The sequence below is a fragment of the Acartia tonsa genome, chromosome 3 (genome assembly GCF_053477335.1).
Source record: "Acartia tonsa isolate MP-2025a chromosome 3, ASM5347733v1, whole genome shotgun sequence".
Lineage (NCBI taxonomy): Eukaryota > Metazoa > Arthropoda > Copepoda > Calanoida > Acartiidae > Acartia > Acartia tonsa.
In genome coordinates this window covers 40,876,376-40,901,958 of record NC_137262.1, presented here as the reverse complement: position 1 = coordinate 40,901,958, position 25,583 = coordinate 40,876,376, and the positions used below count along the sequence as shown (strand labels likewise).

Here is a 25,583-nt window from a genome sequence, read left to right as displayed (position 1 = left end):
TGAAATCAATAAAAATTGAGAATGCATTACACTCTAAAAAGAATATTCGGGTATAGTCCTTTCTACGACATCCCTCCATAAGGAGCGATTCTTCGTATTTTTAAAATGGCTTTTTATAGGTTATTTTAGGTTAGGTTAGGTTATATTGTGTTAGGTGATTGCCCCACAGGGTTAGGTAATTTGCCCCGCAGGGTTAGAGCCCCCCGCAGGGGCTAGAAGTAGGAGAAAAGCTACTGTGAAAAATACGAAGAATCGCTCCTTATGGAGGGATGTCGTGGAAAGGACTATACCCGAATATTCTGTTTTTTAAAAAATTATAAACAATTTAAATAGCTTTCTACAAATTCACAGTCACAACTACACTTATATACCAATGTTATAATTATTATTTTCAGTGATGATCCGGATTATGGAGAAAATTTGTATTGGTCTTGGAGCTCAGATCCAAATTTTAAAGTCAAGGTAAATAAAAATGAACAAAAAAAATTATACCTTTATAGTGCATCCATATGTCAGGTTGTATTGGTTACTTTCTAGTCCCGTAGGATTAGGACACCCTGCAGTGGCTAGGCAAAAGGAAAAATACCCCTATCCTTATTTTCAATTATTTTTTTAAGGAGGGAGAATTGGGTTCAGTCTCGATATACAATTGTTAGGTTTTTACCTAAAAGTGACAGAATTTTAGTTTTAACATTTTGAAATACTATTATTACTTTTTAGGGGCATGAATCCGTAGATAGTTGGTATGAAGAATGTTTACAGAACTATGATTATTCCAGGGAACCTACAGATACAGAATCAGGTATAATATTAATATTAATACCCAGGGATAAAGGATAGTTAGTATGTCACAATATTTATATAACTATAATTATTCCAGGGAACCTACAGATACAGAATCAGGTATAATATTAATATTAATACCCAGAGATAAAGGATAGTTAGTATGTCACAATATTTATATAATTATAATTATTCCAGGGAACCTACAGATACAGAATCAGGTATAATATTAATATTAATACCCAGAGATAAAGGATAGTTAGTATGTCACAATATTTATATAATTATAATTATTCCAGGGAACCTACAGATACAGAATCAGGTATAATATTAATATTAATACCCAGGGATAAAGGATAGTTAGTATGTCACAATATTTATATAACTATAATTATTCCAGGGAACCTACAGATACAGAATCAGGTATAATATTAATATTAATACCCAGGGATAAGGGATAGTTAGTATGTCACAATATTTATATAACTATAATTATTCCAGGGAACCTACAGATACAGAATCAGGTATAATTTTAATATTAATACCCAGAGATAAAGGATAGTTAGTATGTCACAATATTTATATAATTATAATTATTCCAGGGAACCTACAGATACAGAATCAGGTATAATATTAATATTAATACCCAGGGATAAAGGATAGTTAGTATGTCACAATATTTATATAATTATAATTATTCCAGGGAACCTACAGATACAGAATCAGGTATAATATTAATATTAATACCCAGAGATAAAGGATAGTTAGTATGTCACAATATTTATATAACTATAATTATTCCAGGGAACCTACAGATACAGAATCAGGTATAATATTAATATTAATACCCAGGGATAAAGGATAGTTAGTATGTCACAATATTTATATAATTATAATTATTCCAGGGAACCTACAGATACAGAATCAGGTATAATATTAATATTAATACCCAGGGATAAAGGATAGTTAGTATGTCACAATATTTATATAATTATAATTATTCCAGGGAACCTACAGATACAGAATCAGGTATAATATTAATATTAATACCCAGGGATAAAGGATAGTTAGTATGTCACAATATTTATATAATTATAATTATTCCAGGGAACCTACAGATACAGAATCAGGTATAATATTAATATTAATACCCAGAGATAAAGGATAGTTGGTATCAACAATATTTATATAACTATAATTATTCCAGGGAACCTACAGATACAGAATCAGGTATAATATTAATATTAATACCCAGAGATAAAGGATAGTTGGTATCAACATTATTTATATAATTATAATTATTCCAGGGAACCTACAGATACAGAATCAGGTATAATATTAATATTAATACTCAGAGATAAAGGATAGTTGGTATCAACATTATTTATATAACTATAATTATTCCAGGGAACCTACAGATGCAGAATCAGGTATAATATTAATATTAATACCCAGAGATAAAGGATAGTTGGTATCAACATTATTTATATAACTATAATTATTCCAGGGAACCTACAGATACAGAATCAGGTATAATATTAATATTAATACCCAGAGATAAAGGATAGTTGGTATCAACAATATTTATATAACTATAATTATTCCAGGGAACCTACAGATACAGAATCAGGTATAATATTAATATTAATACCCAGGGATAAAGGATAGTTAGTATTTCATAATATTTATCAATCATCCACTAGTGGCACTTTAAAGAAGGGATAGGGTTAGTCGGTTTTCAAGTTTTTATTTTAGTTTGAAAAAGAATTTTTTTTTCAGGGACTATTTCTCTTGGGAGGATGGAGGTACCCTTCCCCAAAATAGTTATTTTTTTTTCCAGTTATTGGACAAATTTACAGACAGACATCCTGTTAATTATATAAGGAATGTCTTTTTATGGTTTTTTTTTATTTTAGGTCATTTTACTCAGTTGGTATGGGACACGACCACCCGCCTAGGAGTTGGGCTGGCCAAGTCAAGTACAGGAAGAAATATTGTTGTCATGAAATATGATCCTCCGGGCAACTATGTGGGACAGTACACTAAACATGTACACAGACCTTGTACACAAAATAGTACACAATAGTGTACAATTGCACAAAATTTGTATACCATTAACTGTTTTTAATACACAGGCTTAGTAAAGTGAGCAAATGTACATTGTACAATTGTGTAATGTGCACTTACCTTATTCACATACCTTTTACACAATATAATGTTCAAAAGTGTACGGTATTTGTACATTGTACACAAATTAGTGTAAAATTACCACTATGTTTGCCAGAAGAGTGTATTTGTTTAAATAAAAATCTAAAATTAGCAAAAATTTCTGTGAAATTTTTCAACTAATTTAATTAAAGTTTTTGTGCCGATTTTGTATAATAATATTTAATGTTTATTATAATAAACGTATATGAAATATTATTTTTATTAACAGTTTTGATATCGCAGCTATTTTTTAAATAGGGTGTGTCAGACCACCCTTACGACCGGAACCACATTCGGAAGACCAGAATAAACGTCAGACGGATCAACACACATGGACTAATAGACACACTTAAAGAGATTCTATTTTTTAATTTTTTTGTTATGGATTGACTAGTTTTCATCTTTAACATTACATTTTAGTGTTTCCCTTAAAAGACGGACAGTATTACAGTACAAGTTTTAGAGTATTTTCACTTCTAAAAGTTTATTTGCTGTAAACTTGTCATTTTGGTTTTACAGCTTGTTACAAATTACAATTTTATCTAAAGAGCAATTTAGGCCATGGCTTTAGATTTATTTATAAAATGCCTGTTAATGTTTAACAACAAAACGTTAAGATATTATTTTTAAAGTTTTTTTGTGTCTTAGTGTCTAATCAATAAGATCTCGAAAATGTCTGGAAAGTATTAAAGGTACGGGAATAGTCCCTTTCGTAACATAAGGGGCGATTCGTCGTATTTTTAAAATGGCTTTTTATAGGTTAGGTTAGGTTATATTGGGTTAGGTGATTGCCCCACAGGGTTAGGTAATTGGCCCCGCAGGGGCTAGAAATAGGAGAAAAGCTACTGTGAAAAATACGAAGAATCGTCCCATAAGGTGCGATGTTACGAAAGGGACTGTACCCAAATATACAACTAGCCAAAGGGTGGGAATGAAGAGAAAGAACTGGAGTAAAAATAGACAATTAGCTGCTCATAACCCTTTTAAATCTTCCTAAAAAAAGCAGCAGTGTTTATAAATCGATATAACTTCAAACATCTTACAAATATTTAGTACGATTATTTTTGTAACATTTTTTTGTCAAATTTTTTAACATTGTATGATTTTTTTCTTTTTGTCAACGGCATATGATAAATTACCAAAAATACAAAGGGCACATATAAAAAAAAACTGACTAAACATATAAAAACTGAAATAAAATTGTGTGCTGATTCGTGACTTAGTGAGTCCAAAGTTGCTTAGATCATGACCGAGGGCAGGATAAACACAGTTTAGGGTGATACTCTCAGCTACTATATAACTCAATTTTAATAGAAAGAAAAAAATATCTTTACAAATTCTATTTGGCAACGGCAGCCAAAAAGCAAACTTCTCCCATAAATTCACTTTCTCCAAAGAATTACCAATGGTTGCTCACAAGTTAGAGAAATCTTCACAAAAAAATTTTATTGACTAATCTATTTTTAAGATGGATTAAGTAACTCATGTTTTCTTCAGGGATCAAAAGGGATAAGACAATGGCCGATAAATTGATGTACATCCGGAGATAACATAAAATTACCCCTTCTGTTGATAACTAGTTGAAACATAATGACACTCGACTTAAAGAACCAACCAAAAAATATTCAATAAAAGTAAATAAAACTTTGATGACTAGTGTATTAAACAGCGAAATGTCCTCTCCCTCCCTGTATTTTCTATATATTTCTTGGATATTGAACTGCCAAGCCTTGTAAAGTGTCATTCTTGTTTATTTATTATTCTGATGTCACGACCAAGTGATAATTTTAGAATTATATCATATCATATTCTTGACATGTCATATGTTGTTGTTTGTGTGGGTCAAACTCTTGTGCTGTTATAATATCAGCATAAGACTGTTAGCAAGGATGACAACACCTTGATAAAAGCGAAGCTCTGAAATGATAACAAACGAACATTAAAACTTATAGAATCTTAGAGATGAATAAGCAGAATATAAATGTAAAAGTCTAAACAAAATTGTAAGTTTGTTACAAAACTGTTTAAATAAGGATACTTACTTGGATACGTAGGACTTGATTATAGAGATGCTTCGCTTATAGCATTGTACCTTGTTGTTATAAGAATCAGTATTTCAAAACTCAGATTAATAGGAAAATGATATCACATAAAAAATTGTTGTCTAAAAGGTTAAGAATGAGCATGTTTGAAATGGACGCACGGACATTCTGGTAACGATTATAGAGTTGCTACGCTTTCTTAATAGTACCTAACTGATATAGGAATCATCATGCAAAGATTGAAATAGATAGGACAATTCTAGTAATTGTAAATTAATAAAAAGCTACAAAAAGCCTTTAAAATTATATTGGATTCATTTAAATTGCTCTCTGTTTTAATGGTCAATATTAGGCAAAAAAGTTATTTTGTGGCTATGAATGAAGCTTTAAAATAATTTAAAGAACTTACCCTGATGAATGAAACCTGTTTTTGTCTCAAAATACCTAAATAGTTTAATATAGCCTAGGTTCGGTTCATATTTAGCCACAGAATGTAACTGTTCATTTCGATTTTGAACATATACATATGTATATTAGATTCTATTGGAAAAGTTGATTTAAAGACATGAACAAAATGCTTTATACCTAGATTTCTAAACGGACAGAGGCGAAGTCTCAACAAATAAATATGAGCAAAGTATAGTTTCATGTTCAATATTAAACAGAGTTGTATTAATTGATTTATTATTACTGGCATCTTACACCAGATTATAATGTAATAAAGAAAAAATCCACCTCCTTTACCTAATATCCTTCCCTTTAACTGGATGATGGAACTGACCAATAAGTGATGTTCATGTTAGCAACTTAAATTGACGACAATTTTTCCCCTGTCATAAAACTCTACTTACATTAAAAAATTTAAGTAATTTAAGTCAAGTATCTTTACAAAAGAAAAAGTCGTCGTCAGCATAAAATGATTTTCAGACTAAAACAGTTTTCATTCGTGAATGTCAAAAGTAATAAGTTACGTTTACACTGAATTTCAAGCTTCGGCCTTTTTTATCCCAATAACGGTGCATTCCTCCTTAGCCTCTAGGGGGGTTGATCCCAAAATGTTTGAAAATTTGAGATGAAAATAAAAATTTTGGTCCTAGGAATCAATGCTCCACAAATTTTACGGGGTGCATATGATTTTAGCAACATTTTCTTTTCCTCTAAAATAATTAAGAATGAATAAGTAAATTCTAATTTCTTTTTTTGTTTTCTTTAATTTAAAACGTTTTACCAGAAATTAAGAGTAAATGAAACAACGTCATATCCTAGCATTCTTTGTCATTTAGTCTCGTCTTTGTATTTTTAGAATATTTTATTTATAGTGACTAAATAACTCATTTCTGCTTCGCGGATTTTTTGTGCTATGCATATTTGTAATTTCTATATGTATTATGTATGTCTGTTTTTTTCTTGACATTTTACTTTTTTGTGTTAATTTCATACCAACATAATTCTACAGTCTTAATGTCATTATTAGAATATTGTTAAGAGCATACATAGTCATAATGTCAAAATAAAGTACAGGCTTAATAGCTATTACAATTAATAGTTGATTAATAGCTAGAAGCACTCTACAATTACATGGAGCTGAAACAATATCTGCAACTGAAAGACCGATAGAGTTAATTTGTAAAAGAAATTTTTAAACTTTTTATTCTTGTTTTATTTTCTTGCCCTTTTCGTAGTTTTCTCTAACCCTTTCTTTCTCTTAATTATCTAAGACTCTTACATCTTATTTTAAAGTAATATTTAAGCTCGTCTATTCTATTTATAACTCAATTTGTACGGCTGTAACACTGTATTTTCTCTCTTGCTATTCATTTTAGCAATCTTTTAACTCATTTCTTATAATTTCCTTCTTTGTAGTAGCGAAGCCTCTCTATAATTAACTTTGTCTGTCCGTCCGTCAGTTCGTAACTCTATGTGGGAAATGTAAAAAGGTAAATAAGGTATTTAATTATACTGCATAAACTTCGGACATATTTATTCTCGTTGTTCTGTGAAACATTGAAGAGCTTGAAGAGACTCGGGGATAGGTTAATGTTGTAGCGAAGCCTCTCTATAATTAACTTTGTCTGACCGTCCGTCTGTCCGTAACTCTATGTGGGAAATGTAAAAAGGTAAATAAGGTATTTAATAATACTGCAGCAACTAAGAACATATTCCTTCTCGTTTTTCTGTGAAACATTGAAGAGCTTTTCAGGGCTCGGGGATAGGTCAACATAAGATAATCCTCATTAAGTTATCATCAAACAAGGAAATATAATTTTTAAAGTAAAAAATGAATCATTTGTTATTTAAGAACTAAGGGTCAAGTTAAGCTTTGTATGCCAATTAAGTTTTGCCATACACTGCTTTACTTGCCAAATATTGGCATACTAACGGACATACCCAAGCCATTGAGTATTTTCACTATCACTCCAATTACCTGTCCGTTCAACCCTGAAAAAGCTTTTACTTTCCAAATCATTCATTGAACAAAGAAAAAATGGAGTGGGGACAAAACACCTAATTTAAAAATACCTAATTTAAAAATGCCTAATTTTATAAATGTCTAATGTGACAAAACACCTAATTTATAAATACCTAATTTAAAAATGTCTAATTTAAAAATGCCTAATTTTAAAAATGCCTACAGTAACAAAACACCTAATTTTAAAAATGCCTAATTTTATAAATACCTAACTATAAATACCTAAGTTTAAAAATACCTAATTTTAAAATACCTAATTTAAAAAAAACCTTATTTTAAGCATATCTTAAAACTGTTGTTAAATGTATTAAACTGGTGGCTACGCCCCCTAGAGACCTCTAGGGGCTATTGCAGTGCGGAGGGGAAACCAATTTAGTCTTGGGGTGGGAGGGGGGGGGGGGGGGTTACAACCCCCCCTCCACAATTTCAAAATATAGTTTGAAATAGAAAAATTTAGTAGAAAATTCTCTTAGGAAGGTGGTGTTAATCTCTCCAAAAATAGTTACCTAGACCAAGACCTATGATCTTTTAAAGTTATACATTTTTAAAGAAATTATTAGCTACTTAATAAGTGTCCCTTTTTAAAATTAATTATCATTAGATTCTAATCATTAGGCTGCTAATAATGAAAAACTTTCTTTTCATAAAAAAAGAGGGTTCTTTATATCATTTATTGTCATGGACAAAAAAAATTATTATAATAATTTAAATATGAATCTCCTAAAATTCAACAATTGTTTTGATGTATGAATGGTTTACTTAATTTGCACACAAATAAGACACAATTGCAAAAAAATTGTTGGAAACATTTTTTAAATTGATTTTTAAAAATATCTAATAAATTAATTTCCTTTTTTGGGGGAACATAAAAGAATATATATGTGAATCAAAATCATTATTGAAATTTTTGGTATTATAACCTAAAACTTTGATAAATTAAATGAACTCATATTTTGTTTACACGTCTAATAGAAAAATATCTAAAAGTTATTTAACGCATCATAATATTATCAAAGACAATTTTTTCGCGGATAGTTAAATGATTTTTTCAAAGGGCCATTTCTCATTGGAAGTTGTTGGTAACTTCCCCAAAAGCATTATAAACATTCCATTCCATGACCTATGGGAAGCTTCATTGTTAAGATGAATCATATTGGTTCATCGATTATGGAGCTCCTTCATTAAGAATCATTAGCCAATTGTATTAATGTTATCAAATTTTAAGTATTTTAGTGATAGAATTATATATTTTAGAATTAGGCATTTCTAAATTAGGCGTTTAGATAGTTTAGAATCAGGTATTTTTAAATTAGGCATTTTTAAAATTAGACATTTTTAAAATTAGGTATTTTTAGTTAGGCATTTTTAGTTAGGCGTTTTTAAAATAGGCATTTATAAATTAGGTGTTTTTAAATTAGGTGTTTTTAAGGTAGGTGTTTTTAACATTAGGTATTTTTAAACTTAGGTGTTTTTAGTTAGGCATTTTTAGTTAGGCATTTTTAAATTAGGTGTTTTGTCCCCACTCCGAAAAAATTGCATAATCTGAAATGTTGACCCCGCAAATTTTGCACTCTACCAGCCGCGCAACTTACTTAGCCACCCAATAAACCTCAATGTCAGCCGCAGCCACCCATATCCGAAGGAAATATATAGTTTTAATTTAACAACATTTAGCTTAACTTCCACAATCTTCCACGTAGCTTACTTAGCCACACAATAAGACTTAATGTCAGCCGCAGCCACTACAGCCAAAATACACACAAGAAAAAGATATCTTGAAAAGCTAAGAAAAAGAAAGTAGAGAGAAGACAAATAATGCAAAAAAGACAGAGAAAAAAAAATAATTGTGCAAAAATTTACTTCAAAGTTTGCAAAAAATGTCATCCGTAAAGAAGACAAAGGAAGGGAGGAAGAGAAAAAAAATTTAAAAGGCAAATAGGGGCGTAAAAACACTAAGAGCAAAGGGGAGCAAAGAAAGGGTTGTAGAGCAAAATGTGCGTCTTTCTGTGTGAGGTTATAGGAGTCCGATAGTATATATTTTGCGAGAACAATGTAGCGGTAAAACATCAATTCCGCATGACGATCCACTTTCATATTATCGCCAAAATCAAGTAAATTTGAAAAATTTGAAATACCTATACACCTAATTATCACAATAGCATTAATATACAAAAATCAATGGGCAGATTTTTATTATATTTTATTATATATATTTTATTTTGTTTTAAATATTTGATAGTTTGAATTCATGTATAACGTAATGACTTCAAGATGTTTAAAATAAAATATTATGCCTTTTTAGTAACGAACTTACTCTATAATTCACTTTGTCCGTCCGTCAGTCCGTAACGCTATGGGGGAAACGTGATTTTCTCGGCTCCTATACAAGATAGACAGCTAAAATTTTTAGTGAAGATTCCTATGACGTATTTTTACTAAGTTTTGATAAGATTTTTCTATTAATTGGGGTGCTAGATCGATTCCTAGATTTTTTAGGTTTTCTTGATTTTATCGATTCCTATTCAGGATTGACGGCTGAAATTATCAGGGATTGAATATGCTCATATTTTACATATTTCCATAAAGTTTCATTAAGATTTGTCTATTTGAGGTGCTAGATTGATTCCTAGATTTTTAAGTTTTCTTGATTTTAAAAGTTGCGTGATTTTAAAGGTTTCCTGTTTATTATAAATGTTTATTGTATGACACTGCTCTATTATAGTAATTTTTTTTCCAATATCCAATGTCATCCTTGTTTTATTTTTGTATGCAATTTTTCGGAATTAATTCGGAAGTGAAGACACATCCGAAGTTAGGAATCTCTCCATGCTACCATCTTCTCAGAGTAAAATATAAAACTCTGCGTTTTATTATTAACTATCTAATACAGGTGTAGGCTGTGTTTGTGTGTGTGTGTATGTGTGTGTGTGTTTGTGTGCGTAAACTTAACTAGTTGACGTGAGAGGGTAAAGAGAGCTAGACTATATAATATTTAACACCTTTGTAAAGTGAAGTAAAATTGTTCGTCGTCATAAAAATGAAAAAATTAACACTTGTACAAATACCTTTATTTATGTACACTATTTTGCCTTCCTCCTTTTATTAATGAAAAAGGCAGATTTTATAAACCGAAGATTTTCTACATATATGGTGTTTCCGTATTAGGCATGTTAAAACTGGTCTATCGTTTTAAACATCAATACTAAGCATCCAAGATTTTTGACAGATTAACTTTTGTTTTAACATTAAAAGCGCAGCCACTCTGTAATTTCAAACGTTCCCCCCACCTAATATTTAGCCTCGCTTTTACGGATATTGTCATCCTTGTTAATATTGTTTCCAATCCATATAATTTATTAAGATAAAACTAACAAAGAAATATCTGAAATTTAAAGTAAATTTGATCAAACGAGTTGCAATGATAATTTTGCAACAGATAATTATTTTTTTTATCAAAAATGATAATTATTAAACTTAAATAAAACAGCTGTTATATCATTATATTATTTTAATAAACATCATTTTTTCCTATAAACTTTTATAAAATTTTAATCACATACCTATTGAATTAGATATCTATAAATTACAATAGATTGCATATGATTAGATTACTGTAGGTTTTTTGTTTTAATTTCTTTCAAACAAAGAATAAAACATTATTTTATTATTGTACAAATTAAACACTATTTAAAAGTTTGATCTGGTAAGTAAGTTGTTTGATCTTTTACAAGTATTTTAATTTAGGTAATAAAATTACAAAGCTATCAAACTTCAAATTATTTATCAAGTAGGAGTAAATATTTTTTACATATTCAATGAAAATTAGTAATCAATTTGATACAATTAAAGCTTTGAACCAATATGTTTTGCTTAAAACTGTCAAAGGTTTTATACCTGCGGGGCACTTTTAACCTTTACTTAACCAAGAATATTAAGATCTATTTTTTAAAAAGTTTGTTTGTGATTCATATTCGATATGTAGGGAAACAACCAGCATTTTTATGGCTAAGAAAGACATCCTGATACAGTAAGATGTACAAAATTGAAACACTCACAATACATGCCCTTTTAAATATATCCATCCTTTTGTCTTTCTAAATAAATTTATCTTTAAATATTCCTCAACAATTTAATTAACAGATTACAAGTTAGATTTACTAACGACTGAAGTTCTTTAAATATATCTATTTCTTCCCTCCCTAAAAGATAGAAATTGCAAGTTTTCGAACTTTTTTTATATATACATATATGTTATCAATAAAGTTATAAAACATTTATGAGTTTTATTAATTGAATAAACACATAGTAATAAATTGTTATAAAGGACAAATAATAATTTATTTTGTACAGTAAGGAGTTTAAGTAGTCCATAGTGTATTGCTGCTTAGGCTAAACTATAATATGACAGTCCGAGGGACAAACCAACTGTCAACATAAAATAATTAAATTTTATAAATTTCAAAAAACATGAATTGCCAGAAATTTATTTTTATTTCTTACTGTTAAACAAATAATGTATATAACTCTGAATTTTTCCCGATTAAGATACAGAACACTCTGCAATCTGTTATTAAACTTGTTGCTTCGCCTCTAGTCGTTAGGGAAGTGCAGTGAAGGAGAGTAAAAAAGGATAAAACCACCAAAAGCCATGTACATAGATTCCCCAAAATGTACGATTAATTCTGACCAGCATTTTTAGCTTCAGACAAATAACCTTACCACTTTATATTATGTGATGACCAAGTTTTCATGTATAGATGACTGCAATTCAATATAGTATTATGCAAAAACAAGATCTATGAAAAAGTCCACTGATAGTCCACAATTTAGTATATTCTGTACAGTTAGATCCACCTATAGTGTATCATCAGTGACCACCGTCACATTTTCAAGCCTTTCTTCAAACTTACAAAAAGAAACAAAATAGCAATTTAAGAAAAACTCATCAAAGACATTCATTTGGACAAGGAGACATATTTTAGCGGCAAATTCGAAAACTTTCAAAAATTTAATATTATGCACCAAAATCTTGATATATATTTACTAGGATGTTGCACGAAATTTTCATTTACTCTATTACTCTATTTACTCTATTAAAGTGATACTCCTAGCTGGCTAATCTAGCAACACCTGATTTTTTCAATTGCCTCCACACCTACTGGATGAACAAACTGACCAATAAATAATGTCCATATTTTAGTAGCAACCTAAAGAAACGACAAAGAGGGAGGTCATTTTCTAGTAAATCCCGTAAAGGTGTGTGTTATAAGGCCTAAAAATAGTAGTAGAACGATAAGGTGCTCTATATATTTGTATTCCCTATTGAATAGAACAATAGGGAAATTTTTTTTTTTTTTTGATAACCGTACCTGGAATATCTTTAAAAAATACGAAATTTCTATCAAACGCTTTGTTTGGCTCAAACTGACAAAAATTAAAAAAAATATAATTATAATAATAATGTTTTCTATAGGTACAAGGTAAAGGTTAAGAACAATCTATACCATTAAACAAAGGAAGAAGTCATTCTTTACAGGTTGATTTATTATAATTATATTTTTTTTTATTTGTGTCAGTTTGAGCCAAACAAAGCGTTTTATAGAAATTTCTTATTTTTTAAAGATATTCCAGGAAAGGTTATAAAAAAAAAAAAAAATTTCTTCCCTATTGTTCTATTCAATAGGGAATACAAATATATAGAGCACCTTATGGTTCTACTACTATTTTTAGGCCTTACAACACACACCTTTACGGGATTTACTAGAAAATGACCTCCCTCTTTCTCCCTGTCAACATATCCACGAATCATATAATGTAACCGATTACATTGCTGTTTTTTTCTTTTAGTTTGTAATTTGCGGTTCTCAATATTTGATGATGGGAAGTGATGTCACACCATTTGCGTTTGGTATTTTGTGACATTTTTAGCTTATTTGTTCTTTTCCCTTTCCGTTCTATTGTCCAAAGTCAATTAATAAAAATGTTTTAGGAATTGAAAGGTTTCCATTAGAAATGCTTAATAATATAGTTTTCTTATTCGTTGGCTTAATAACTTTGGGGAATTTAGTGAATTTTGATTGGTTGCTTTAATAAGTTGAGTGTTCAAACGTTTCAACTACTTATCTTACGCTACAGAAGGGGTAATTTTGTGTATCATCATTGGGGATATACAATAATATATAAATATATTAGCCATTGTCTTTCTCTTTATTTTCTTTAGTAATTTGCTTTATTAGTCAAATCAGAAATCATTTGTTTTTTCTAATATTTTCTTTTTACTTGCTACTTGCTTGATATTGCTGTGCTCTTTATATTGAAACTAGTGGCTGTGCCCTTATCCTCTATGGGTTACCAGTGCACTTCTTTCGGCGGAGAGTGGAGATAAACAGCTTAAAACCACCCACAGGCTTATACAAAGCTTACCTGAAGAGCATTACTTCAGTGGTTTATGAGATCTTTTGCTTGGAACAAAAAACCTTACTACTTTATATTATAAATTTTTTAAGCGTGTTTGTCAATTATTATAATTAATACTAACATTTGTTTAAGTTTAATTTATTATTTTCATAAAAAAAGATTAAACATAATACTCTGTGTAATGACGTTTTAAACTACTCATGAACACATCTCTTGTTAATTAAGCTGCTACTCTATAATTAGTACTATCGGCGAAGCCCCTAGAAGCCTCTAAGGGCATTTAAGATGGGGGGTAGAGTCGACCCCTTCCCCTAAATTTCAATTTAAGTTTTAAAAAGAAAAAGTGAAATACTTTTTTTAAGTGTGCAGGGTAATTCAATTTTGGAAGGGTGGAGATACCCTCCCTCAAAAAAGATATACACTTTCTCTGGACGTTCAGCGGTTAGCGAGAATCTTCGCTACTGACAAAAAAGTGCTTCTACTTTATATAATTCCTTTTCTGGTTAGAATAGCTAATGTTCTTTGTTGTTAGTTTGTTTTTGCTGCGCTTCTTTCAACATAATTATCCTAGGTTTTACTTATAATCACAAAAAGTCGAGAGTAATTAGTATAAAAAGTAGAATATGTAGCGTTTTTAACCGAGGATTACTTTTTATAAATGTTTTAAAAAACTACTACGGAATTTCACATACACCCACACAAACTCACAAAAAGCACACAGAAGCACACACAAAGTCACACACACACACACACACACACACACAAACACAGTTTTGCAGTAGAAGTGCCTACAAGTAGTGGAGAAAAATACGACGGAAAGCTCAAAAAAAAGTATGGGTTGCACAACGTACGTAGTTTCTCAGTGTTATATAGTAAAGAAATATGCCTCAGTTGATCGTTAACTACGCTAAAATAAACACTGTAAATCTACTGTTTAAATTTATATAACTTTTAAAATAAGTGCATTGCGTAAAAAAAGCATAAATATTTTCAGCAAATAAAGTGCAAAAATGACAGAAAGCTTAATTGTTGACCAATATATAAAGTAAGAAAAAAAAAACAACAATACGATTTGTAAAAAGTGCGCAATAAAGAATTATAGCAGTGATTTTTAACTTAAATAATAATTATTATTAGTGATAAAAGTGGTAATGGTATGATACGAAGTGTTTTTGAACGAAGAATTCAAAATTCCGACCCCAGAATTTGTGACAAACCGGAGGTAGACCGAGGCGGCTTTTATAGTGGCATGTTTAGGAAAGACAGCAGGCCTAACCAAGCAGCCGGCGGTACAAACATGCAGCCACCGTTCAAGAGGACAAATAGCGGCGGTCAGCTTTTGGGGATGTTGAACGGAGGTGGAGGTGGGGCGGGGAGCAAGGGGCAGGGGCTGGGGTGCTACGAAGAGGAGGAGGATTTATATTTTGAGATGGAGTTCCCAGTTATTAATAGGTAACCATTCTAGAGATTTTATTCTGCACTAGTCTGCCTGCTTTTTTCACATCCTTTCAAGTTAAACATATGTGCTCATATGCCTATTTATTCTTATGTTTGATTTTTTACCTTATAGTAGCAGTTGATTTTGGTCAAAAGAAAATGACACAAAAGTTGTTTCAGTGGCGTGAACAGGCTTTTTCTATTGGCGTTATAACCTCCCACCCCTTCCTATAGGCCAAAGTGTCAATCTATTAATTATTTATTGTTTTTTTTTTCATTTATAACAATCATCTTTTCTATACCTAACTCAAACGATATATTTTTGAAAGTCAAGTCTTCTTTTTAGTAATGAAGCTACTCTATAATTCACTCTGTCAGAAAATATATGAATGGATAGAAATTTTAGTTTAGAAATTTATTTATGATTTAAGACCATGGGACATCTGTTCTTTCAATCTATAGGTTATCTATCCATGTGCTTCGCTACTTATGGATGTATTGTCATCCTTGTTATAACATACAAGACAATGGGCAAATCAATTTATAACAGAGTGTACAAAATATATGTGTAAGTGTCTGAGTATGATTGAAAAAAAATAATAGTAAAACTAATAATGAACAAGGTTATTATACATTAGTTAAAATGGCAGCGAAGCCACTTTATAATTTACTTTTCTTACTCAGCTAATACTGAAGATTTGAAGAAGTTTTTTTTTTAAATTCTTTTGACCACTGAGCTTTTACTCTATAATTTATTTTACCCGTCCGTCTTTGGTTGTTTAAAATCATATTTGTTAGTTAATTATGTAGTTAATTATACTTGTTTTTTTTTTAAAGAAGGGCATACATAAATAAGGTCTGTGTTTCACATTCAGTGTCAAATATTCGTATATACAATTATACATATGAATTTCTTACAATTCCTAGACTTTCAAACGTCACTTTCGATAAATGTTTGTCATTAAAAGAAAACTCAAAAAGAATGCTCAAAATGTGTAAAATTTTGTAAATCTTTAAATATTGTACGTGGTCAGTTTATTACTATTTCATTTAGTCATCATTTAACAATTTTTGGGCCTCTAAATAGCTTTTTAATATTACAGAATTTAAGATTAACTTAGATTAACATTATAAAGTTTAAAACAGAAAAAACTTCTAAGAAATTTGATTTATAGATATTTCACCACATTTTAATCATACTAGCGGCTGCGCCCATAGCATATAGGGGCTCTGTATCTAAAAGGGACTAGAAAATAGAAAATAGCTGAAAACAATGCAAAGACTTAAATCTGAAAACAAATTAGCCTAAAACCATTACGGGGCCAAGCTTCAGCAAAACAAACCTAACTAATTTATATATTAGAATTGTAACCGTAAGTAGAATGAAGACTAGATTATCTTTCATTGAGCTCTCCCTATATTCTTGGGAGATACAAATTAACTTCAGCCGAAACTTAATCCAATTTCTGTCTCAAAATTCAGTTTTCCTTGATTTTCCCATTGGGATTTAAAAGATTAGACTTCAAGGGTTAAAAGTTTTGTTTTGCTCTGATGGAAACAAATCACACAATTTTATGCTTTTGCAGTTACTTAAATTAAGAACTTCAAAAGCCTAGGCGCTCCACCCTGGAAAGTACTGATAACCCCTCTCCCCCATTTTTAGAAAAAATAATTGAAAATAAGATGTAGGGGCTAGTTTCTTTTTAATTGTGTATTTTTTAAGGTCAGGTTAAATAAGGTATTGGGTAGACCCGCCAGTATAGACCCCACAGGGTTAGGGCCTCTCGCATGGGTTAGATTGGGAAAAAAACTTTAATTTATTTTTTTTAAATGAGGGGGGGGGGGAGGGTGCTTACCATAAATCAACCGGCACTTTTTGTTTTTATAACTCACTTTGTCTGTGTGTTTTTAATGAGGCATGTGATTTACTCTATTTAAATGTTACACATTTTTGAAAATGACCAAGCTAATATTGCTTAATTCACATCTATAAGAGACAAAATAATTGAAAATGATTGCTGAAATGGAAATATATCTTCATGTCTTAGAATAGTGTGTTTCTATTAAAGATAGTTGGGAAAAAATGCTAACTTTAAAATAAATCAGCAAGTTAATACTTGATATTAATTAAATTTTGATAAGAAATCATGGTTTCAAAATATGATCTAGGGATCTTAATTTTCAAGTATAACAAGGACAAAAGCAAACCTAAACAAGTCCACAATATTTTAGCTAAAAATTATTTTAGTATGACATTTTTATTTTCAATAATCAAATTTTTAGCTATCTGTGTTTTTGAATTATCAAAAGTAAATGTTAACTATGGAACCTGTACTCAATTTTCCAAACTTTTTCTAGCTGATGGATTAACGCAAGGACAAGCGGACATGACTTTGTGACATATTAGCCTCGCTACTGAGAAAGAGATACCAACGCACACGAATCTTGATCCTGATTAAAAAAATAAAACTAGATAAATAATATCCATAAAAGCGAAGCTTAGAGCTAATAGTTCTATAACTTTGACCAAAAAAAGAATTACCATGCAATGTTTGAAATTTCTATTGAAAGTCTAAAAGGTCTAAATTAACGATGAGACGGGAGACAGACGGACTAACTGAAATGTAGAAAAACTTTGCTTTTTAAAAATTGTTTTATCAATGTTTAGAAATCAATTTTCATTTTGTGTTGCAAAATTTTTAAATAAAACCTGGGAAAGATTTTTGCATTTTTTTATGTAACTAATATTTGATAGATAGATGAAAATTTTGCCAACTATTTGCGTAGCTTAGTATGTTTATATTCCTTTATAAGACGCACTTATAATAATAATAAGCTTCTAATTCTAAAAATTCAAATACCTACATCCTTTTTAAAAAGAAAATATGTAAGATATGATATTTTTTGCACATATTAATTCAAGATTTTTAAACTCCTCAAGGGTTCTCTATAGTGCCTATAAAAAGGGGATAAATTAAAAACTTTTTGCTAAAGTATCCCGAATGACATCATTTGAGAATAGTCTATTATTCTAATAGGACGTCAATCTTGACTTTTCGGCCAAAAGTTTTTTAATTCGTCAATTTTTTTCTAGGCACTAAGAAGAGCTACCTTTTCAATTTAAATTAAAACTTATAACCTAAAATAAATTCCTGACTAAAAAATAAGAGGGGGTATTATAGATGTTTAAAGAGGTATATGTAGGATAAAGCTAAATACTTTAAGCATGATTAATTTATTTACCTCTCTTAGTTAAATTTAGAATTTAAACCTTTACCTAAAACTTTCCATTAACACTCTAGAGAAAGAAAGAAGACACAGAAAAAAACAGGATGCCAATATTCATTAGAGCTAAGCTCAACATTAACAACAAGGGAAAGGTACAAACATCGGTTCAATTTAAATCAAATGTTGAAGAACCAACAAAAATCGTACAAAATTTCCAATTAATAGTATGATTCTATTATATTGTTATTATACAGTATAGTATTCGTTGATTCAAGATTTCTTAAAATTGAAAATGATAAAACAAGTTCAACATACCTAAATTTTGATGGACAAAACATACAGTCGGACAGACAACTTGAAATGAAGATAAATTTTTCTCTTTGGGAATAATCTCCTGCTTTACAGAATACGTAATTTATGTGAGACAGGAATAAGGACAAAATTTTTAACAATTTTAATCATGTAATGTGAGCATATACATATAATAGATGTATATTTTTGTAAGAAATTAGTAGATCCCTGTACAAAAACTGGGTCATTTTACAATTAATATTTGTATATAGTTATTATATAATTTAGAAATAATGTCAAAATGTATTTTAAAAATAGCATTTCGATGTTATGTCAGCCACGACCATTTGAGAGGGATTTGTAGGTTAAGGACTGGAGCCATAATTATGTCATTATCAGTATAGCGTTATATGGTTGACGGAAAACTTCCAAATTTTACATGTACAATACTGGGGTGAAACACAAGTATAATATATGATTCAAATCAAATGGAATTATGAATAACTGCGTCTAAATCTTTACAGTTATATTTAACTTTTTATGAAAATGATCACGAAATTCTTCAGTGATATGAAATGCTTAATCTGTACAAAATAAATTCTGTTTTATTATGAAAATTATGTATTCATGTTTTTATTTAGTTGCCGTGGATACGGGGAAAAGTCACACAATAGTCATTTTAACTATTTAAACACCATAAAACCATGTTTATTTTTTAAAAGTTTTGATTTCCAACTATATTTTCTTTTTCCTTCAATAGAAGAAATACGGAAAGATAAAGATACATACTTCTTGTTAAAAAAAGAGAATACAAAAATCAATTATTACAGAAAAAATGCCATTGTTGCCAACTGCTGAAAAATTTGCAGTTTAATGGTGGATTTACTCATTTAAAAAGCTTTGGGGTTTTTTAATATTTCCAAATTTTGAGTACATGACATGATTACATAGATGGGACTTTGCCCCTTTGTTTTTAATTATGACTACAAAGGACTAAGAAATTATAAACAAAAATTAGCATCGTAAAAAAATCAAATCAAAAACAAATTTATTTTTAAGGGGTTTTTCCTAATTATGTAAATGAAATTATCAAGAATTTATATTTCTCTAATTAAACAATCAGAACGATAATATTCATAAAAAAACGCAGCATCAAATAGGAAAATTAAAGATCGCCTTTTGGGCCAACAAAACAGTAATAAATCCTGTATATTTCTATTTATTGAAAACTGTCTATAAAACAGATACCTAATTTTTCTTTATTGGTAAACTTGAGCAGTAAACCTTTGTATATAAATAATATGAAGTCAAAAGGAAAGCATAATAAAAACACTGACTGTCTGTTGCAAGGTTGTATGTGTTTAACTTACTTTAACCTACCTACGGACATACTATAGTTATTGAGAAGCTACTCTACAAAGTATCTTTCCTAATTACTGAGTTCTGTGTAGTATAGAAGTTATTATTTTTTTTACAGAACTCCGAGTTTATTATGCTTCCTTTTTTGTTCTAATAAATAGCCCATTAAAAAAATATTATTATTAATTTAAAAAGATAAATAAAAAGGAAAGAAAAAAATCTTTATTTAGCACAAAAAAAGATGTATTATCAAATATAAAAAAATAGACGAAAACAAAGTAATAAAATATAATCATCCTTCAGAAGAATATTTCCAAAAAATAACAGCAATCTACCTTTATTAGCAGCTAATAAAATTACGTTGCACTCAAAAAATGCAAAATCTCTTATATAGTTTCATGTAAGGACAGTTTTGGCTGTTCTTAGAAAAGCAGACAAAAAAATTTAAAAGAAGCTTTGCTACAAAAAAATATTATAACATATTCAAAAATAATCAAACTCCAATTTTGTAAAAAAAAATAAAATAAAGCTTACACTTGTTAAATTATTTGATAACAATTGTTATAAAATTTATAAATACATAAATAATGTCTGGTATTATGGATCAAGACGGTTTTAGGAAGAACTAGAAGGGCAATTTTACAATCTACAGGGTGCCAGAAGCCAAATAGTTGGACGTACATCCTACGTTTGCTTATCTACAAATGAGCCGTAATAATTGAGACTTGATAATGCACAGGGAGCTCGCAGCTCACAGTAATGCGTGAAAAAGGACTGTTGTATTATTAATCTTGTCTATGTTCTTGTGTGGGGTGTAAACACTAAACACCCCCCTATAAATAATTTTTTTGATGCATCCAGGTTAATATCCTCTTAGTTTAAAAATGGACACACTGAATGTATGTTTTATTTTGCAAGGCTTTACGACATGCAACTTTTTATGTACGTCCAGCCGTGCAGACTATAAATTTCTCATATTTGATACATGATCCTATATTTTCTGATATTATAGATGCAATGCACCGTCCTGATAAATCCTAGTAGTTGCTCTATACATTACTTATGACGTTTGTCCATAAAAAATTTAGTCTTGACAAGGATATATTTGTGTATAAGTAGGGCAACAACATTTAGCCAAAAACATTAAAGAATTTAAAAAAAAACATTGATATGTATTAATTCTAGACTATCTAAATAGTGTAGAGTATAGACTGCGTAGATATTGTAGCGTCAACACTGTGTAAATATCATATTTGTTTCCATTTTGAGCAACAGTCTTACCGTCAAACTGACGAACAAATATAAATTACAGAGTAGCCTTTCCTCTGATTTTAATTATCTGCCTAAAAAATGTCAATAACTGCACTTTTTGTATAATAATGTCCTCGTTTTCGTTTGTATTGCCGGAAACATAATTTTCCTTCTTTGTCTAGACTTCAAATATTTCATTTTAAAAGGACATTCTACCACTTAAATATATTATAAATGAAGCTTTTTAAATCTAGGGTTTTCAAGGGTAGTTCCTTTCTTAACAAAATTGTATTATCGAATAATGAATAATTTGAATCGAGATATCCAGAACGATTAGGCATAATGTAAGCGCTGTCACCATTTACAGTAGTTTGTACGTTATTCTGATTTGCAAAGCTTTTCCTCGTGGTCTCCTTTATTAATTATGATTTTCAAATTCCGCAATTAACTTATATATCTTCTAAAAGTAAATTGATGCAAAATGTATTACCGCCAATTTATTTAACTTTACTTTTTAAAGTTACAGAGATTCCTTTTAAGTGCTCTATTGATCAGTTACTTTCAGTTATATTGTCAATTGTATTACTTGGATCAATATTCCAATTGCGTTTCCTTAGTTTTGTCCATTGATTTTATGGATAGACTAATGTTTTCTTTCAAAAGTTGAGAAATAATTTGCATGTATTAAGATCAGCTCGTGTTATTTATGTTTCTACGCAATTGGCGCTACCTATCAGCCCTTTTAAAGTTTCTTTGGGGTTTTTTTCAGGGAGATTTATCTTGTGAGGGTGGTGGTACCCTCCTCCAACCTTCCTAGGATCTATGAGAAGATACATTGTAAAGGAGAACCATATCGGATCTGTTGTTAGCGAGATAATTTGATAGATACAGTCAAACAGACACACACAGATCCTGTTTAAATAATATAAGGATGATCTACAAATTTTTACCATTGTGCGTAGCGCCAAAGAAATTTTATTCCTGATTATCTAAGTTATCCTCCAATTTCAAAGGCTTATGTCTTATGTTTTTCTGTCTGCTAAGATATTTTTTTCTAACATCAGCTACTTAATCAAAAAACACTCTAGTTACTTCTCTTAATTCAATATAATATCTTTTTGAGTTTTATAAAAAAATAACATATATACGTATTCATTATAAGCTGAATAATGAAGATTTAATCCTTTTAACTTATTGATATATCTAAATAAAACAGGATATGATGAATTATATTTTTTTTTTAAAGTTAAAACATTTCTAAAAATAAACATTGGATATAATTTTGAATTTCAAAAATTAATTTATATTGTTAAAAAAAAAGTTTTTTAGTTAAAACATTTACATATATGTGTCATTTAATAAAAACAAGGATGACAACATCCACAAGTAGCGAAGCACAAAAATCATGGATGGGAATAAGTACAAGTAGATTTAAAGTGTATTTATTAAAATCAAGAATAGATTTATTGGAGAAAATAAACACCAAACCTTGTAAGAAATTGTAAGATGACGATTGTCAAAGTAAATTATATAAAAGATGCTCATAACAATGAGAAAAAATATTTTGATACTGATATCCCAAAATTTTGAAAATTGGACTATAAACACCAAAGATATGGGGAAATATGTTAAATATATTAAAATAGCCAAAAACCTGATAAAAGGCAGTCTGACCGCCATAGTTGTTTTCTTAAAACGACAGGAAATTTGATTTTTAAATCCTTAACTTAAAAAAATTTGGAAAATTGGACTATATACATCAAAGATATGGAAAAATTTTAAAATAGCCAAAAACCTGCAAAAAGGAAGCCTGACCGTCATGGTTGTTTTCTTTAAACAACAGGAAATTTTGGAAATCGTACCATAAACACCAAAGATATGGAGAAAAATGTGAAAAATACAAAAATAGCCTAAAACCTGCTTAAAGGCAGTCTGACTGTCATAGTTGGTTTCTTTAAAGGACTGAAAATTGAATTTAGATATCTATAGCTGAAAACATTTTAAAAATCGCACCATAAACACAGAAGATATTGAGAAAAATGTGAAAAATACAAAAATAGCCTAAAACCTGCTAAAAAGCGGTCCTACCGCCATCGATGTTTTATACTTAGTTGTGCTCCTTATTGATATGTTGTCAAAAAAATTTCCCCCATAGCGTTACGGACTGACGGACGGACTGACGGTCAAAGTGAATTATAGAGTAGCTTCGCTACTAAAAAGAAAAATTGCCATCTAAAATATTCATAAAAAGGGAATTCTAGTATAATTGAAGTAAAGTTTTCAAAGTAGCCAAAAATATTTTAATGGCTGATTTATTTTTATAAAAAAAGAGGTTCTACCAAATTCATCAACCCGATAACAAACCTCAGAATCTACAAAATATAATTTCCACCCCCTTCCCCTAAAAATAGGGCTAAAAGGGGTACTTTTTTTCTTTTCAATTGAAAATATGATTTAAATAATCCTTTTATATAAAGTAGTAAGGTTTTTTTTATCTGAAGCTTTATCATTTACTACTGAATTTATTGAGTTCTCCTTCTTAAGGAAGCTTAAATAACCTATGGTGGTTTAAGGCTCCTTTATTTTTAATTAAATTATGGATGGTTTCATGCTATTTTTTGCTCACTTCTTACCCTCTTTATACAAAGCTCCTACTGTAGATGCTAGGGACGCATCCTCCAGTTATAAAAAACTTGTTAAATTCAATGTTCCTATCAATACATTAAAATGTAAATGGAGAAAAAAGTTTCCATTTATACTTTAACATTCAGTTATTCAATTTTATATATGATATACGTATAAAAACTTCATATGAAATCAGGGAGTAAGGGAGGGGACAATGGGCAATTAATTCAATTTTAAAGTTTTAACGCAATAATTTCAAAACCAGATATATCTGGAAAATTCCAAAAATTTAGATATAGCAATCTTTATTAGATTTGTATAAAAAAAATTATTAAACACTGAAAGAAAAGTATTTAACTGTAAGTTTCTTACAAAATAATACGATAATTGGTGTTTGTTTTCATATTTGACAAGTGGTTGATTAGAATGGATAGTTACAGAAGTATCACAGTAGAATTTCTGGTTTATACCACCCATTCTTAGAAGAAAACTATTTTGTTTAAAAACCAAAATAGACTTGTTTTGATTTTTTTTTCAAATAGTGTTCTAGTATTTATGTTGGTTAGTTCAGTAAGAGTCGTCTGCTTTGGGAATAATTGTTTTAGCGGCATTCTTTGCACTGGAACCCAAAGTCTTTGAATTTGCCAAAATAATAAAAGTTGCATGTGTTCTGGTACCCAAAATCCAAGACTGTCAGAAATATGAATTTTAGATCCATTGTCCCCTCCCTTTCTCCCTGATATGAAATAGAATATATAAAATTAATTTTTGAAAATTGTCAAATGCCCTGTGACAGTCAAAAATGTCAAAAAGTACAAACGAAGCTCTTTTTATGCCTATAAAAAAAATAACGTCAGACAATACAAATGACAGGCCAATACACGGACTAAATTACCAATGGCAGGCCAGTATATATTTAAATTGACCAATGGTAGGCAAGTATGACGTAATTTGTATAAGGACTATAAAAAGCTTCAGTACAAACGTATAGCTTTTTTCCAATTTTGAAAACACATGCAGAATATTCGAAAAAAAAAATATTTTTTTCCAGTAAAGCCGCTCTTTAATTTTCATTTTGTTTTTGGAACCTAAACTAAAGATTTTATTCTCGTGCTTCATATTGATCTTTTATACACTAAAAAAGGTCAAGCAATGTCTTTGAAATGGAGAGAAAAAAATCATTCTTTACTTATTCCTTTACAAAATTAAACCAGCTCAGAAATTTTGGGAAAAAAATTCATTTGTTGCCAATTGTCTTATCCCTGTAATCCTGCTACCCATCTCATACTATCTATTTCATATTGCGTAATGTAGATCATGTGCTTTAATCAGGGACACGGAATAATAGTCTTCAAACAAATACAAGAATTTGATGCTAAATAAACTTACTAGGGGATATGTATTCAAATTAAGAAGGAGGCAGAAAAATAGCCTAAAAACAGCCAAAGGGCCAATGTGGATGTTACCTACAA

At 29.7% G+C, this 25,583-nt stretch overlaps 3 protein-coding genes across 4 annotated transcripts in view; all 3 read left to right on the top strand.

Annotated features, from left to right (window-relative positions):
- LOC145314160 (uncharacterized) overlaps window positions 1-3,204 on the top strand; it is a 45,792-nt gene extending 42,588 nt beyond the window's left edge. Inside the window, exons 8-10 of the mRNA XM_080153970.1 lie at window positions 396-462; window positions 721-802; window positions 2,700-3,204. Of these exons, the coding sequence (XP_080010096.1) occupies window positions 396-462; window positions 721-802; window positions 2,700-2,869 (319 nt within the window). The 3' untranslated portion in view covers window positions 2,870-3,204. The remainder of the gene's footprint in view (window positions 1-395; window positions 463-720; window positions 803-2,699) is intronic.
- LOC145314183 (glycine receptor subunit alpha-4-like) overlaps window positions 1-25,583 on the top strand; it is a 252,330-nt gene that overhangs the window by 148,797 nt on the left and 77,950 nt on the right. The window lies entirely within an intron of this gene.
- LOC145314877 (uncharacterized) overlaps window positions 14,384-25,583 on the top strand; it is a 47,585-nt gene continuing 36,385 nt past the window's right edge. The window contains exon 1 of the mRNA XM_080154956.1: window positions 14,384-15,372. Coding sequence (XP_080011082.1) covers window positions 15,077-15,372 — 296 coding nt within the window. The 5' untranslated portion in view covers window positions 14,384-15,076. The remainder of the gene's footprint in view (window positions 15,373-25,583) is intronic.